The sequence below is a fragment of the Etheostoma cragini genome, chromosome 2, assembly GCF_013103735.1.
Source record: "Etheostoma cragini isolate CJK2018 chromosome 2, CSU_Ecrag_1.0, whole genome shotgun sequence".
In the NCBI taxonomy this organism is placed as follows: domain Eukaryota; kingdom Metazoa; phylum Chordata; class Actinopteri; order Perciformes; family Percidae; genus Etheostoma; species Etheostoma cragini.
The window spans coordinates 19,990,409-20,002,908 of NC_048408.1; the positions used below are offsets into that span (position 1 = coordinate 19,990,409).

At 40.2% G+C, this 12,500-nt stretch overlaps 1 protein-coding gene across 1 annotated transcript in view; it reads right to left on the reverse strand.

The window, feature by feature from the left end:
* Positions 1-12,500, reverse strand: part of LOC117936438 (E3 ubiquitin-protein ligase SMURF2-like) — a 59,358-nt gene that overhangs the window by 12,367 nt on the left and 34,491 nt on the right. Inside the window, exons 7-11 of the mRNA XM_034859450.1 lie at positions 10,613-10,696; positions 8,367-8,578; positions 5,683-5,767; positions 4,229-4,387; positions 2,783-2,836 (exon numbers count right to left, since the gene is read on the reverse strand). Of these exons, the coding sequence (XP_034715341.1) occupies positions 2,783-2,836; positions 4,229-4,387; positions 5,683-5,767; positions 8,367-8,578; positions 10,613-10,696 (594 nt within the window). The remainder of the gene's footprint in view (positions 1-2,782; positions 2,837-4,228; positions 4,388-5,682; positions 5,768-8,366; positions 8,579-10,612; positions 10,697-12,500) is intronic.

A 12,500-nucleotide genomic window follows, 5' to 3' on the forward strand; every position in this document is an offset into this window, starting at 1 on the left:
TATATATATATATATATATATATATATATATATACACACACACACACACACACACATACATACATGCATACATACACATTACATACATACAGTACAGGTCAAAAGTTTGGAACCACCTTCTTATTCAATGCGTTTTTATTTACATGACTACATTGTAAATGAACCCTGAAGGCATCAAAACTATGAATGAATGCATATGGAATTATGTACTTAAAAAAAAAAAAAGAGTGAAATAACTGAAAACATATCTTATATTTTAGTTTCTTCAAAGTAGCCACCCTTTGGTTTTTTGATAGCACTGCAAACCCTTCTCTCAATGAGCTTCATGAGGTAGTAACCCGAAATGGTTTTCACTTCACAGGTGTGCCTTGTCAGGTTTAATTAGTGGAATTTCTTGCTTTATTAATGGAGTTTGGACCATCAGTTGTGTTGTGCAAAAGTCAGGTTGAAACACAGCCGACAGCCCTATTGGACAACTTATAGAATTCATATTATGGCAAGAACCAATCAGCTAAGTAAAGAAAAAACGAGCGTCCAGCATTACTTTAAGAAATGACGGTCAGTCAGTCCCTTTTTTGTTAAGTATATAATTCCATATGTGTTCATTCATAGTTTTGATGCCTTCAGTGATAATCTACAATGTAAATAGTCTTGAAAATAAAGAAAACGCGTTGAATGAAAAGGTTGTTCCAAACCTTTGGCTTGTACTGTACATACATATGTACACACACACAATCATACATACATACATATAAAAGATGTCTTTTTAACAGGTTAAATAAACCACACACCCATAATGTACCCAATATAATTTAATATATAATAATAATTTCCTAAAACTTTAACGCAAATGTTGATATAGATGTCAAGAAGATTTATGACCTGGTTGGAAAAATACCTGCTGATGCCCACTAACCCTAAATCCAGCAGCAACTAAAAATACCTTCAGCAAACACTGATGTAATCTTTCAGACTAGGATCTGGTGCAAGGGAGTAAGCTAAGTATGTGACAGACAGTGTGGCAGACCACAGTAATGTAGCGGTGTCTGACTGTCTGACAATTCTAGGCCTTCATTAGTCTAAGGTCAATGGCAACAGGGCTGTCTTTCTTTTTTTTAAAGATTATTTTTGGGGGCTTTTCCCTTTATTATGAAGTGACAGTGGATAGACATTAAAGGAGGAAAGAGATGGGGGATGACGTGCAGCAAAGGGCCGCAGGTGGGATTTGAACCCGGGCCACTGCAAGACTCAGCCAACTTTTACTGGGTGAGCTAGAGGCCGCCCATTGTCTGAGTCCCATTTAAACTAAGATGCATCCTGGAGGATCAGGAGACTGAGGTGCAACCTGCCATCTCACAATGTAATGTCAAATCTGTTCCACACCCTCTGATTTTAAAGACAAAACATGGTTTCTAAAGGCATGAGAAAAAAGTGTTTTAGCCACTAAAAAATTAGTCTGCATTTTTTTGTTAGCAGGACAATTATGAACAAATTCCTTTAAAATGTGACCGTTTAGAACAAAATACCACAAATGAAATGTGGAGTAACAACAGACATTTGCCTCATCTGGCACATTATTTGAGTACAGAGACGGACTCACATTGCCGGAGCGGTCTTTTTCTTCAACGATATTGCACGTTGATATTGCCACACACAGCATTTAATGACGGCAGGGCTGTCCACTTCAGCAGAGGTATTAATTAATAATGATATATATGCTGTGGCACGAATTGTACATATAGTGTGAATGATTTTGTTTTCAATAATCAGTGTACATCATGGAAAACTACATTAGAAGTTAGAGCTTGTTACTTTTGACCTTTCAAAGTTCCAGAATTTTGCCTGGACTCCCTTAAATCTCTCCTAATAAGGAGTCAAACAAGCACTTAATGATACTGACTGGATAACATAGCTGAGTTTTAACTCACAACCAGGGGCTGTTCTGACACACATGGATGCTATTTGTCCAAATGACCAGATGTTGATTTCTCAAACATGTCTATCGTGCCAGCCGCTGTTATTGAAAGAGGTTTTGACTAGGAATTTCCACTAAAAAAAGAAAAGGGGAAAATCTTTACATCTCTCTATGTTCCTTTCGTTCTAATTATTCCTCCCTCACACACTGGCACAGGCAGCAAATACAGGGAGCTCCTTGACAGCCAAAATACATGAAGAGAAATCCTAATATTCAGTTAATATCATATCGGGGATTCACAAAAACATTCAGGTTCCTTCCACACAAACGAGTGTTGCTAAGCTAACAGCTGCTGTGATAATGCGTGTTTAGTATTGTTTTCCTGAATAAGGTCTACTTCATCAGGCCTCTCTGCAGGCTTAGCTGCCTACAAGTGGATGTTCAGGGGAGACAGACTGCGGACAGACAGCGCAAAAACACTGAAAGATGAACTGGCCGCCCTCAACACAGACAGCGGACAGCCAGCCATTGTGTTGAATGACATCCACATGAAAGTCAACCCTGAGGAAGGGTATGCACATATACATAAACATTCCCCAGTGGAAAAGTATCACACTCACCATTTTCTCATATGACAGTGTAACTGTGTGTGTGTGTGTGTGTGTGTGTGTGTGTGTGTGGTGAGAAGCTTTGAGTGACTGGCTGTTAAAAATGCTTTATACAGACAGCTGGGGGGACTGCATGCAAACATCCGTAAACCTGTGTGTGCTGACTGCATTGTTCACATGCATGTCCAGTATGTCATAGACCATGTGCAAGTACATGTATGTTTATAGAGTTTATTGTCTTCATGCGTGTGTGGGTTACCTGAGGTTAGTGTTTTGGCTGTCCATGGCCACACGGGAACCATTTGGACTTGGGCTGTACGAGAAATAAGGAGGAGAGAAGGGAGGAAAAGACAGAAAAACAAAGAGGGAGAAAATGGCCCGAAAAGAATGTTAATGACGGAGAAGAGGATTGAAGCATTGAAAAACAGCATGGGACCGGATTAAAAAAGGAACAGTGAGAACAGACACACAAGGGCAAGGACAGAAAGAGAAATACAAAGGATACAAGTGAATAGGACACAAAGAAACAGAATAACGGTAGATTGAAAAAAATAGGACAGACAGAGGATAGGGGAAAGGACAAAAAGAGAAGCCGTAAATATAAAGTCAGATGAATGAAACCAACACAGCAATCAGTGATATTCTTACGGAAGATATATTCATTGCTAATAGATTTGTGACTGCAGTGCGTATCATAGATTCCTAAACAGCATTTCCCTCTCTTCAGATTATTCCAGGGCCCCCAGACTGGAGTCATCATGTACATTCCCAGGACGGGTAGAGGTAGTGTGAAGCTACTTTAAAAAAACACTAACCTGCTAACAAGCCTGCTAACATAATATAAAACAAGGACCGACAGTACAGTTGTGCTTCAGGACTTGTTTTAAAGAAACACGCCACCGTTTGTTGAAAAAGGGCTTTTATATATATATATATATATATATATATATATATATATATATATATATATATATATATATATATATATATATAACAGTCTCCCCTAGCTAAAGGGGGACAAGATGGAGGCAAGGGGTGTGGCCTTGACCAACTGCTACTTTGGTTGTTTGAAAGCCATGATGTGTCTCTCTCTCTCTCATGGGTGGGCCAAATTCTCTGGGCGGGCAAAGCGGGGAAAGGGAGATAATCTTGCCCCTTATGAACTCATAAGGAGCAAGATTCCAGATTGACCCATCTGAGCTTTTCTTTTTTAGACTTTAAAGTCTAAAAAATGCATCACATGGGCATAGTATGTACATGAACACCACTATGTGACTGTCTGGTTTAAAGCATAAGCTCATTTGTTGCATTTCTTTAAGGAATTGTGTCCTGATTTTCTTTTCTAGTTCATTTGCCTTCATTAACATATCACAGTTAACTCCTCTGACAAATAAATCAAACTACTTGCTGGCTGAATTTGTCTGAGGGTACATGGTATTTTAAATGGCTTCAAAGTCTGAATACCTTGGTTGGTAAGTATTGTGGATCTCTGTGTTTTTGTCCCTACTAGTTAAAGTACTCAGGGCAGAGGGGACTTTTAACAACAACACAACAACACAGCAGTACATTTTGAAAAAGATACAAATACTGGAAAAAGCTCAACTTTAAAATTGCCTTGGTAACACAAATCTAAACCACAGCCAGGTAAGTCTCCTTGAATGTCCTGTTCTTAGGGCTTAAATGCATCAATGATGTATACGCTTACTTGAGTACTAGATGCAGGTTAGCAGATAGCCGCGGGTCTGTGAACTGTGTTGTTCTATTGTTGTGGTCAACAAAGTAGACGCGACCTGTGGCTGTGTTTCTGATCTCCCAGCCTGGTGGCAGTGGGCCCAGCTCCTCACAGTTCACATTGCTTAGGTCCCTGAACAAAGAAAATCAAAACCATTAGAGTTGCTCAAGTTGTTGTTCTTTGTAGAGTTCAGATTTGACTGAGGTGCAAAATTGAACTGGAGGCCTCGTCCTGCTGTGGTTTTACATTTTAACAACTGTTAGGTATGATGCATTGTTAGCTGCTTTTCTACAGTTCTTTGGTGAGTAGCAGTAGAATGTAGGCAATTGCTTTTAACACACTACACATTGCAATAACACAGAACACTTTCAACATTTTTTTTATTTTGAATGAAGAATAATGTAATTATTGTATCTAAATGTTATCCTTTAAATAACAAATGTGATAAAACCGGGTATAGGTGATAACATATGACTTGGTGTTAACATTCATATGTACCAGTAATGACTTTTCCTTTACAACAGGTTGATTCCAGATTTAATCAGACAACTAGACTGGAGATCTTAATAGACCAAAGAGCATGAAAAACATTAACATTGCCATTATGCTTCTGATAAAGTATGTGTTCTGATTTCTTGATTCGTCTTCTCTCCTGTACACTGACATCCTGTCACTAGAAACCTACAGTAAGCCCTGGTTTGGGACAATGCTGTAGCCTAAGGACAACTTGTCCATGTGTGTGTGAGTACTTTGTCCCTGATGTGAAGTGAGGACACATCAGTCAGGGACAAGGCACATGCCTTGCTGCACTCATTACAACATACTGGGTCATTTTAGAAGCTTTGTCCAAAATGACCAAACCCAAAGGTTGCAGTTGTTGAGTTGGATGTTAAATTAATTGGCTTCATTGCTGAGCAGCAGCTACACCAAAACATGGCCAAAAATGTAAAGCAATAGCAGTGCTTGAAGTCTCTGGTGAATAAACTAGTGGGCTATTGAGAGTTGGTGAAAGTTTGATTGAATGCAGAACCACTAGCCTTGGTGTGTTCAACTTAACATCTGTCCAAAATTTGTATTCAAATTCCACATCGGACATAGAGGTCATTAGTTTGGCTGACCTGGAGTGAGCCTGACATATGACTAATAACACAATCCTGAGCAATTAAGTGAGAAATTAAGTCGGATCCAGCCCAATCAAGTCCAGTTTGGTCCCGTTAGTTTTGGGAATATGTGTCAGGTTTTATATTAGAATTAAAACAATACAGGCTGACATCACAGTACAGCATTTATCACGTGCCTTAAATACATTGTGTTGTTGAGATAATTATGCTAATGTCAATAGCTCTTTATAACATTTATCAAAATAAACTTTTAAAGTGCTTTACAATACATACAAATCTGGACAATAAAGACAGAAAAACTGTTACCTGGGCACCCGGGGGTCATGCCAGGTGCTGACTCCAGTCTGTGTGTGGAGGAAGTAGACTTGACCCTGCTGAGTTGTCCTTTGCTCTAAAACAGAGTTAGTTAATTGGAGTTAATGTCATAAAAATCAAAAACATCACTAAAACAAGCTGTGAACGGTTGCTGTTCTGTGTCTAGTCTTGATGGGTACAAGCATGAACAGTGTGTTTGTGTTATTTTGAGAAGGGGAAGTTTATTTGATTATAATTTATATGATAGGCAAATTGCAGGGACAAGAGTTTCTTAAGGTGTGCACCACCGCCAATGTAATCACTTAGTTCCTCTCCAGTCTCCAGTAGGCCTATCCCAAAAGGATGGGGAAATATGGGAAATGTGAGGGAAATTTATCAAAAGACTTCCATTAGTGTTTTTCCTTGCACAGAATTCCTTGATGCATACTGGTTGCTTTGTTTACTCTTGAAAGGTTGCTCTAGAAGTAATCCTTTCCCGTTAATCTCCAAAACCAAAAGAAATGGAAGGGAAAATGCTACCACTTATTACATACCCATCAAATTAATATACTCTTAATAAACAAGTGAAGAAAAAAAAAATGGGGGGACCCGGGGATAGCAAAAACAAATCTGAAGAGAATGGTTTATCACTGGCTTGTTGAATATCTTGTTCCATCCAGCTCCTGGATGAGTGGAGAGTGGGAGTATGAATGTTGGCACACAGTGTACGCTGGTACAGCATGGTGTCCATGTGTGAATATGCACCAGCTAATCCATCACTACCCCCCACCCAAACTTCCTACTGGCACAACTCATTTCCTACCCACCTCTCCCTCTCTTTTTCCCCCCTCACACACTCCCTCTCTCTCTCTCTCTCTCTCACGCTCCCTCACCACACCCAGCCACTGGTTCAAAGGGTTCAGCTGAGGAAGAAAGCTCACTAGCTGTTGGGTATCAGTGACTCAGTTTGTCCAACCATGGCCATCCTCAGCGGACACAGCAGGACATTTCAAAGGGGGCACAGGTCCAACAGTGCCATTCTAAATTACTGGCATACTGCACCACAATTAAAATAGTAATTTATTATATATTCTCTTTGGGTACTGAGGGGTGCACTGTTGCATACTGTGAAACGTACATGTTTTTCTGAAAAAACAACAACATTCCAATGTTGGAAAATGTACTCGTGTAGCTCCTGCAATATTTTTCCAATGTGTTTACTTGCCGTTAGTATGACCAGCTTAAGAATTAAAGGAGAATTCCGGCGATTTTTTACGTTAATTTTGATCGCCATAAATATGCGTGTACTTTCTATCGAAAAAAACCCCAGCCCAAATCAGTGCAGGCAACACGGACTAGGTGCAACTACGTATAGGAGCTTCCACTGAGCTAAAACGGCAGTTGCCGGGGCAAGTTTTAGAGAGCCTTTGTAACAGACATGAAATGCAATAAAAATATATGTACAACATGAAAGTGACAACAAACTGCGTTTTCAACTCAGACATGATTTAAATTCACCTACCCTGGTCACTGTCTTGATCCTGCCGGTAGCTGGAAGCTACTAGCTCCTAGCTAGGCTTGATGATTATCACAAATACAAGCTGCCAGCAGGATTGAGACAGGGAGCAGGGTAGGTGAATTTAAACTGAGTTTGAAAATTTAAAAATCTGAGTTGAAAACGCAACTTGTTGTCATGTAAGGGCCCTGTTCATGTTGCACAGACATTTTAACTGCATTTTATGTCAGTTAAGAGGCACAAAGGCTCTCTAAAATGTGCCCCAGCAACTGCCGTTTTAGTTCACCTGAAGCATGTACACGTAGCTACAGCTACTGTGTTGCCTGCACTGATTCGGGCCGTTTTTTTTTTTTTTCAACACGCATATTTATGACGACCAAGATTAATTAAAAAAATGGCCTAAATTCTCCTTTAAGATAACCCAATGTACTTTCTCTGAGCATACAGAGCTATGAGTACCCTGATTGCCCCACCTCTCTTTGTTGTGGGAATATAAGTCTGCAAAGACAAAACATTCTTTGGGAGAAGAGATGACATGATGTGGTAATGTGGGAATGGGGGAAATGGGAGGATGAGGGTTAGTAGACAAAGTGTGAGTGAGCTCAAAAAACGGATAGTGAGACAGACAGAGAGAGACATGGATAAAAAGAGCCTTTAAACTCATACATTTAAACTCATCATTAAAAGAATAATTTTTCACTGCCTCCGGGCTACAAACAAGATATAAGAAACAGATTTACACACACACACGAAAAGGGACCAATCACATGCTCAGGTTGAGGTAAAAGCTACAGCAGGACTACAGCTGACTAATGTAGCAGCTCGTTTAAAGTGTTCACTTGGTGTCCTAGGTGTAAACTTATCCCTGACTAGACACCTTGACAACAACCAGCTAGAGGGACCTTTGCACTGTAGATGCATTTAAACATCTTATAAAAAACATCTAAAGATCAACACTGATTATGTACTGGCAATTTTTGCAAGAACAAATTAAATGAGACACAAGTGACAAGTTGAGCTGTGTCAAATGTAACCAGGATTTGTTTAAACATCAGACTGGAGTCAGTCAGGTGATTTTCAGGTCAGGCTAAACATTCAACCTAGAGGAAACACCTGTGTCTGTGTGTGTGTGTGTGTGTGTGTGTGTGTGTGTGTGTGTCTGTGTGTGTGTTTCTCTTACCATAACCCTCAGGCAGGTCTGGCGGTGTATGCAGGTGTGTTCGACTCATGTAGTTACGATGCCGCTGCGATCGAACCCTTCTCTCCTGGATCCGTGGTTCGCCCTGTGGGCAGCTGGCCTCGGCCCCATTAACAGGTGTCATCACTGGCGTGTTCTCGTCCACCACACAGCTCAGCGGCCGCCCTGATGGGCTGGAGTACTCAGATGCTGGCCTGGGAAAGAGTAGAGGGTCTGTGTGGTTATGTTTGTGCAATGTGATCTTAACCGCTATTTTCAAGTTACAATTTCTAAATACATGTTTATATAATCATACATATATATAAAAAAGCATTTTACCAAAACGATACATTGTTTTTTTCCTCTTAACTGGATGAATAAAGATACAAAAGCATGGCTGAGTGTGTTAAATGAGTGAGCGACTTTCAGTTCTGGTGAGTGTATGCGACTGTCCATGTTTCCTTCTGCTTGCAAGAGCCTGGGTGAGAAGGGTGCAAAGAAGTGTGTCACTGTGTAGTATAGGTGTGCTAGGGGTTAAGTCATGGGTGTAGCCAGTTTTTGTGTTCTTGTGATGTCTAGACAGACACAGAAGTATAGTGCAATTATTGCAAAACAGATTGTGTCCTCATTCTTCAAGAAGAAAATTAATTCATGGTTTAGATAAAAGTGATATAAAGGAAGATGGGTTGCAAAAATGAAAACAGAAAGTTCTAACAAGTAGTGCATTTGTGTGCTACTTCACAGCAGGACCCGCAAACACATATCTAAATACAGACAAACAAAGACAGGCTGACACTTTCTGTGTGTGTGTGTGTGTGTGTGTGTGTGTGTGTGTGTGTGTGTGTGTGTGTGTGTGTGTGTGTGTGTCATGTCTGACCACCTTGTCTGTGTTGTCACAACCCACCTCCAACCCCCCTCCACACACCTTCCTCCCTGCCATGTCCTCTTTCTCCCCCTTCTCATATGTCCCACCTCTCCCTCCACATTCCCTGATTTTCCATCTACACCTCCAATGTGTCTTCTATATCCTAGTTAATGAACCAGATTGCATTTGTCATCAGTCAGGACCAGTGAAGAATTCTGAGAAGAATAAAAGAAACTAGTTACCATCCAAACAACCATCTCCTCAAGAAAACACAATATTCCCTTTTTGTACTTGGTCAGTTAACATGTTACATACTTGCATGAGATTATAAACAAATACAAATAATTGACTTAAAATGTTACATGCTATTTTTCACACCTGCTGTTGCATATTCAAGAAAAAAAAAGTTTTTCTTCACTTCCTCTTAAAGCTGCAGTTGGTAAATTTTATAAAAATAAGTCTTTGTCATTTTGTGAAACAGTCACTATATCTGTGATATAATCTGTGAAAAAAAAATTAAGTCCCTCTGCCTCCTCCTGGTGCTCCTAATGGCAAATGCAGATTCCACTGCGTCTGAAGAAAACAACCAATTAGAGCAGACATGTCTCTATCCCAGGTCCAAGCACTTGCGCTCCTCTTTACTACTTGTCCTCTAATTTCTTCCTCCTACTGAGTCCCTACCTGCTCATCTTCTTTCTCAGCGTGACCATTTCCACTTTCCATAATGGCCTACCGCTGCACCCTTTTTCACCATTTCTGTCTGTCCTACCTTGTTCTACTCGGCTCCCCGTGAGCCACTAGAGATGTGTAGTAAGAGTGGGTACGAAGGTGGAGGCGTGGTGTTATTCGTTTGCTTACTCCCTTCACGGCTACACTAATGTGGTCCAAGTAGGAAGGAGACAGGAACAGGGGCCAAGTAAAACCTGGCTACCCAACTGGCTAGTTTATTTAGGTATATGGGCGTGTGTGTTTGTGTATGAGTGTGTGTTGCGGTGGGGTGAGGGCTCAGGACATTGACAGCATTACCGACAGACTGTTATTGTTGTGTTGCGAGTTTGGCTAAGTGGAAGTTTTTTGTCCTGGAAAGGGAAGTGGGGAAAAGTAAAACCACTTAAATAGACCCCCTCCCCCAATGCTTTGTTGTAAAAGGTCAAGTTTGTTGTGCATTACTTAAGGATGACTCACACACACACACACACACACACACACACACACACACACACACACACACACACACACACACACACACACACACACACACACACACACACACACACACACACACACACACACACACACACACACACACACACACACACACACACACACACACACACACACACACACACACACACACACACACACACACACTGTGCAGATGTACCTGGTAGGTCTCTCCCACTGCGTGGTACGTGTGATGTGGTTCAGGTACTGTATCCTTCCAGAGGCTGTCCTCCTCTCTTCCCAGCTGGTTCATGAGAGATTAAGAGAAACAAGTGAGAAAAAGCATAATACCTGTTGTAAAGCAAAATCAAAAATGAAAGACACCTTTGTCCACATTTGACACTACTGAGAACATCTAACAGCATTGTAAACAATGTATCCCTTATTTTATAAGTAGCACAAAAAGTAGAATCAGCAATGTGCATGTAGCTGAACCCTCTATTACTTTTAAAACACATCAAGGCGTGCACAGGTAAAATTGAGATGTATTAGATAGATCTTTTCTCCCTACGAACCAGAGAAAAGTCTCATAGGATAGTAAGGCTAGTTATATTCAGAAACTACCGGTAACAGATGTTAAATATACAAACCCCAATTCCAATGAAGTTGGGACGCTGTATAAAATGTAAATAAAAACAGAATACAATAATTTGCAAATCCTTTTCTACTTATATTCAAATAAATATACTACAGAGATATTGCACAGGGAAACAGGTTAAGTGGAAGCAGGTGTCATGATTTGGTATTAAAGGAGCATCCCTAAAACTCAGTCGTTCAAACGCAAGAATGGGGCGAGGTTCAACACATTGTGTACAACTGCATGAGCAAATAGTCCAATAGTTTACAAACAACATTTCGCAATGTAAAGTTGCAAGAAATTTAGGGATTTAATCATCAACAATCCATTATATCATTAAAAGATTCAGTGAATCTGGGGAAATCTCTGCACCTGAGTGGCAATGCCAAAAAGCAACATTGAATGCCCGTGACCTTTGATTCCTTTAGTGACTGCATTAAAAACAGACATTGTGTAAAGGATATTTCCACGTGGACTAAGGAACAATTAAAAAAAAAACATTTTCAGTTAACATAGTTCGTCGCTACATCTAGAAATGCAGATTAAACTACTATGCAAAGCAGAAGCCATATATCAACACCACCCAGAAACGCCACTGGCTTCTCTGGAGCTGAGCTCATCTGAGATAGACTGACGCAAAGTGGAAAAGTGAGCTGTAGTCTAACAAGCCCACATTTCACAGCGTTCTGGGAAATCATGGACTTCAGGGCCAAAAAGGTCCAGCTTGTTATCAGCGCTTAATTTCAGAAACCAGCATCTGTGACAGCATGAGGGTGTGTTAGTGCTGATGGCATGTGTAATTTGCACATCTGTGAAGGTATCATGATGGTGAAAGGTAAATAAAGGTTTTGGAGCAACATACGCTGCCATCCAGCAACGTTATTTTTAAGGACGTCCCTGTTAATTTCAGCAAGAAAATCCCAAGCCACATTCTGCACATGTTACAACAGCGTGGCTTCGTAGTAAAAGAGTACAGATACTAGACTGGCCTGCAGTCCAGACCTGTCTCCCACTGCAAATGTGTGGCAAATTGTGAAGCTCAAAATCCCTGGACTGTTAAGCAACTGAAGTCGTACATTAAGCAAGAATGGGAAAAAATTCCACCTACAAAGTTTCAACAATTAGTGTCCCCAGTTCCCAAACGCTTATTGATTGTTTGAAAAGGAAAGGTGGTGTAACAGTGGTAAGAATGCCCCTGTCCAAACTTTTTTGGAAAGTGTTGCAGGCATCAAATTTAAAATGAGTGAATATTGGCAAAAAAAACTATAAGGTTTATCAGTTTGAGCATTAAATATCTTGTCTTTGTAGTATATTCAATTAAATATAGTTTAAAAGGATTTGCAAAACATTAAATTCTGTTTTCATTTACGTCTTACACAAAGTCCCAACTTCCTTGAAATTGGAGTTTGTTCCTAATTTTTTAAAATATATACACAATCACAAATAAACTAACCCCTGCCCCAATACACAC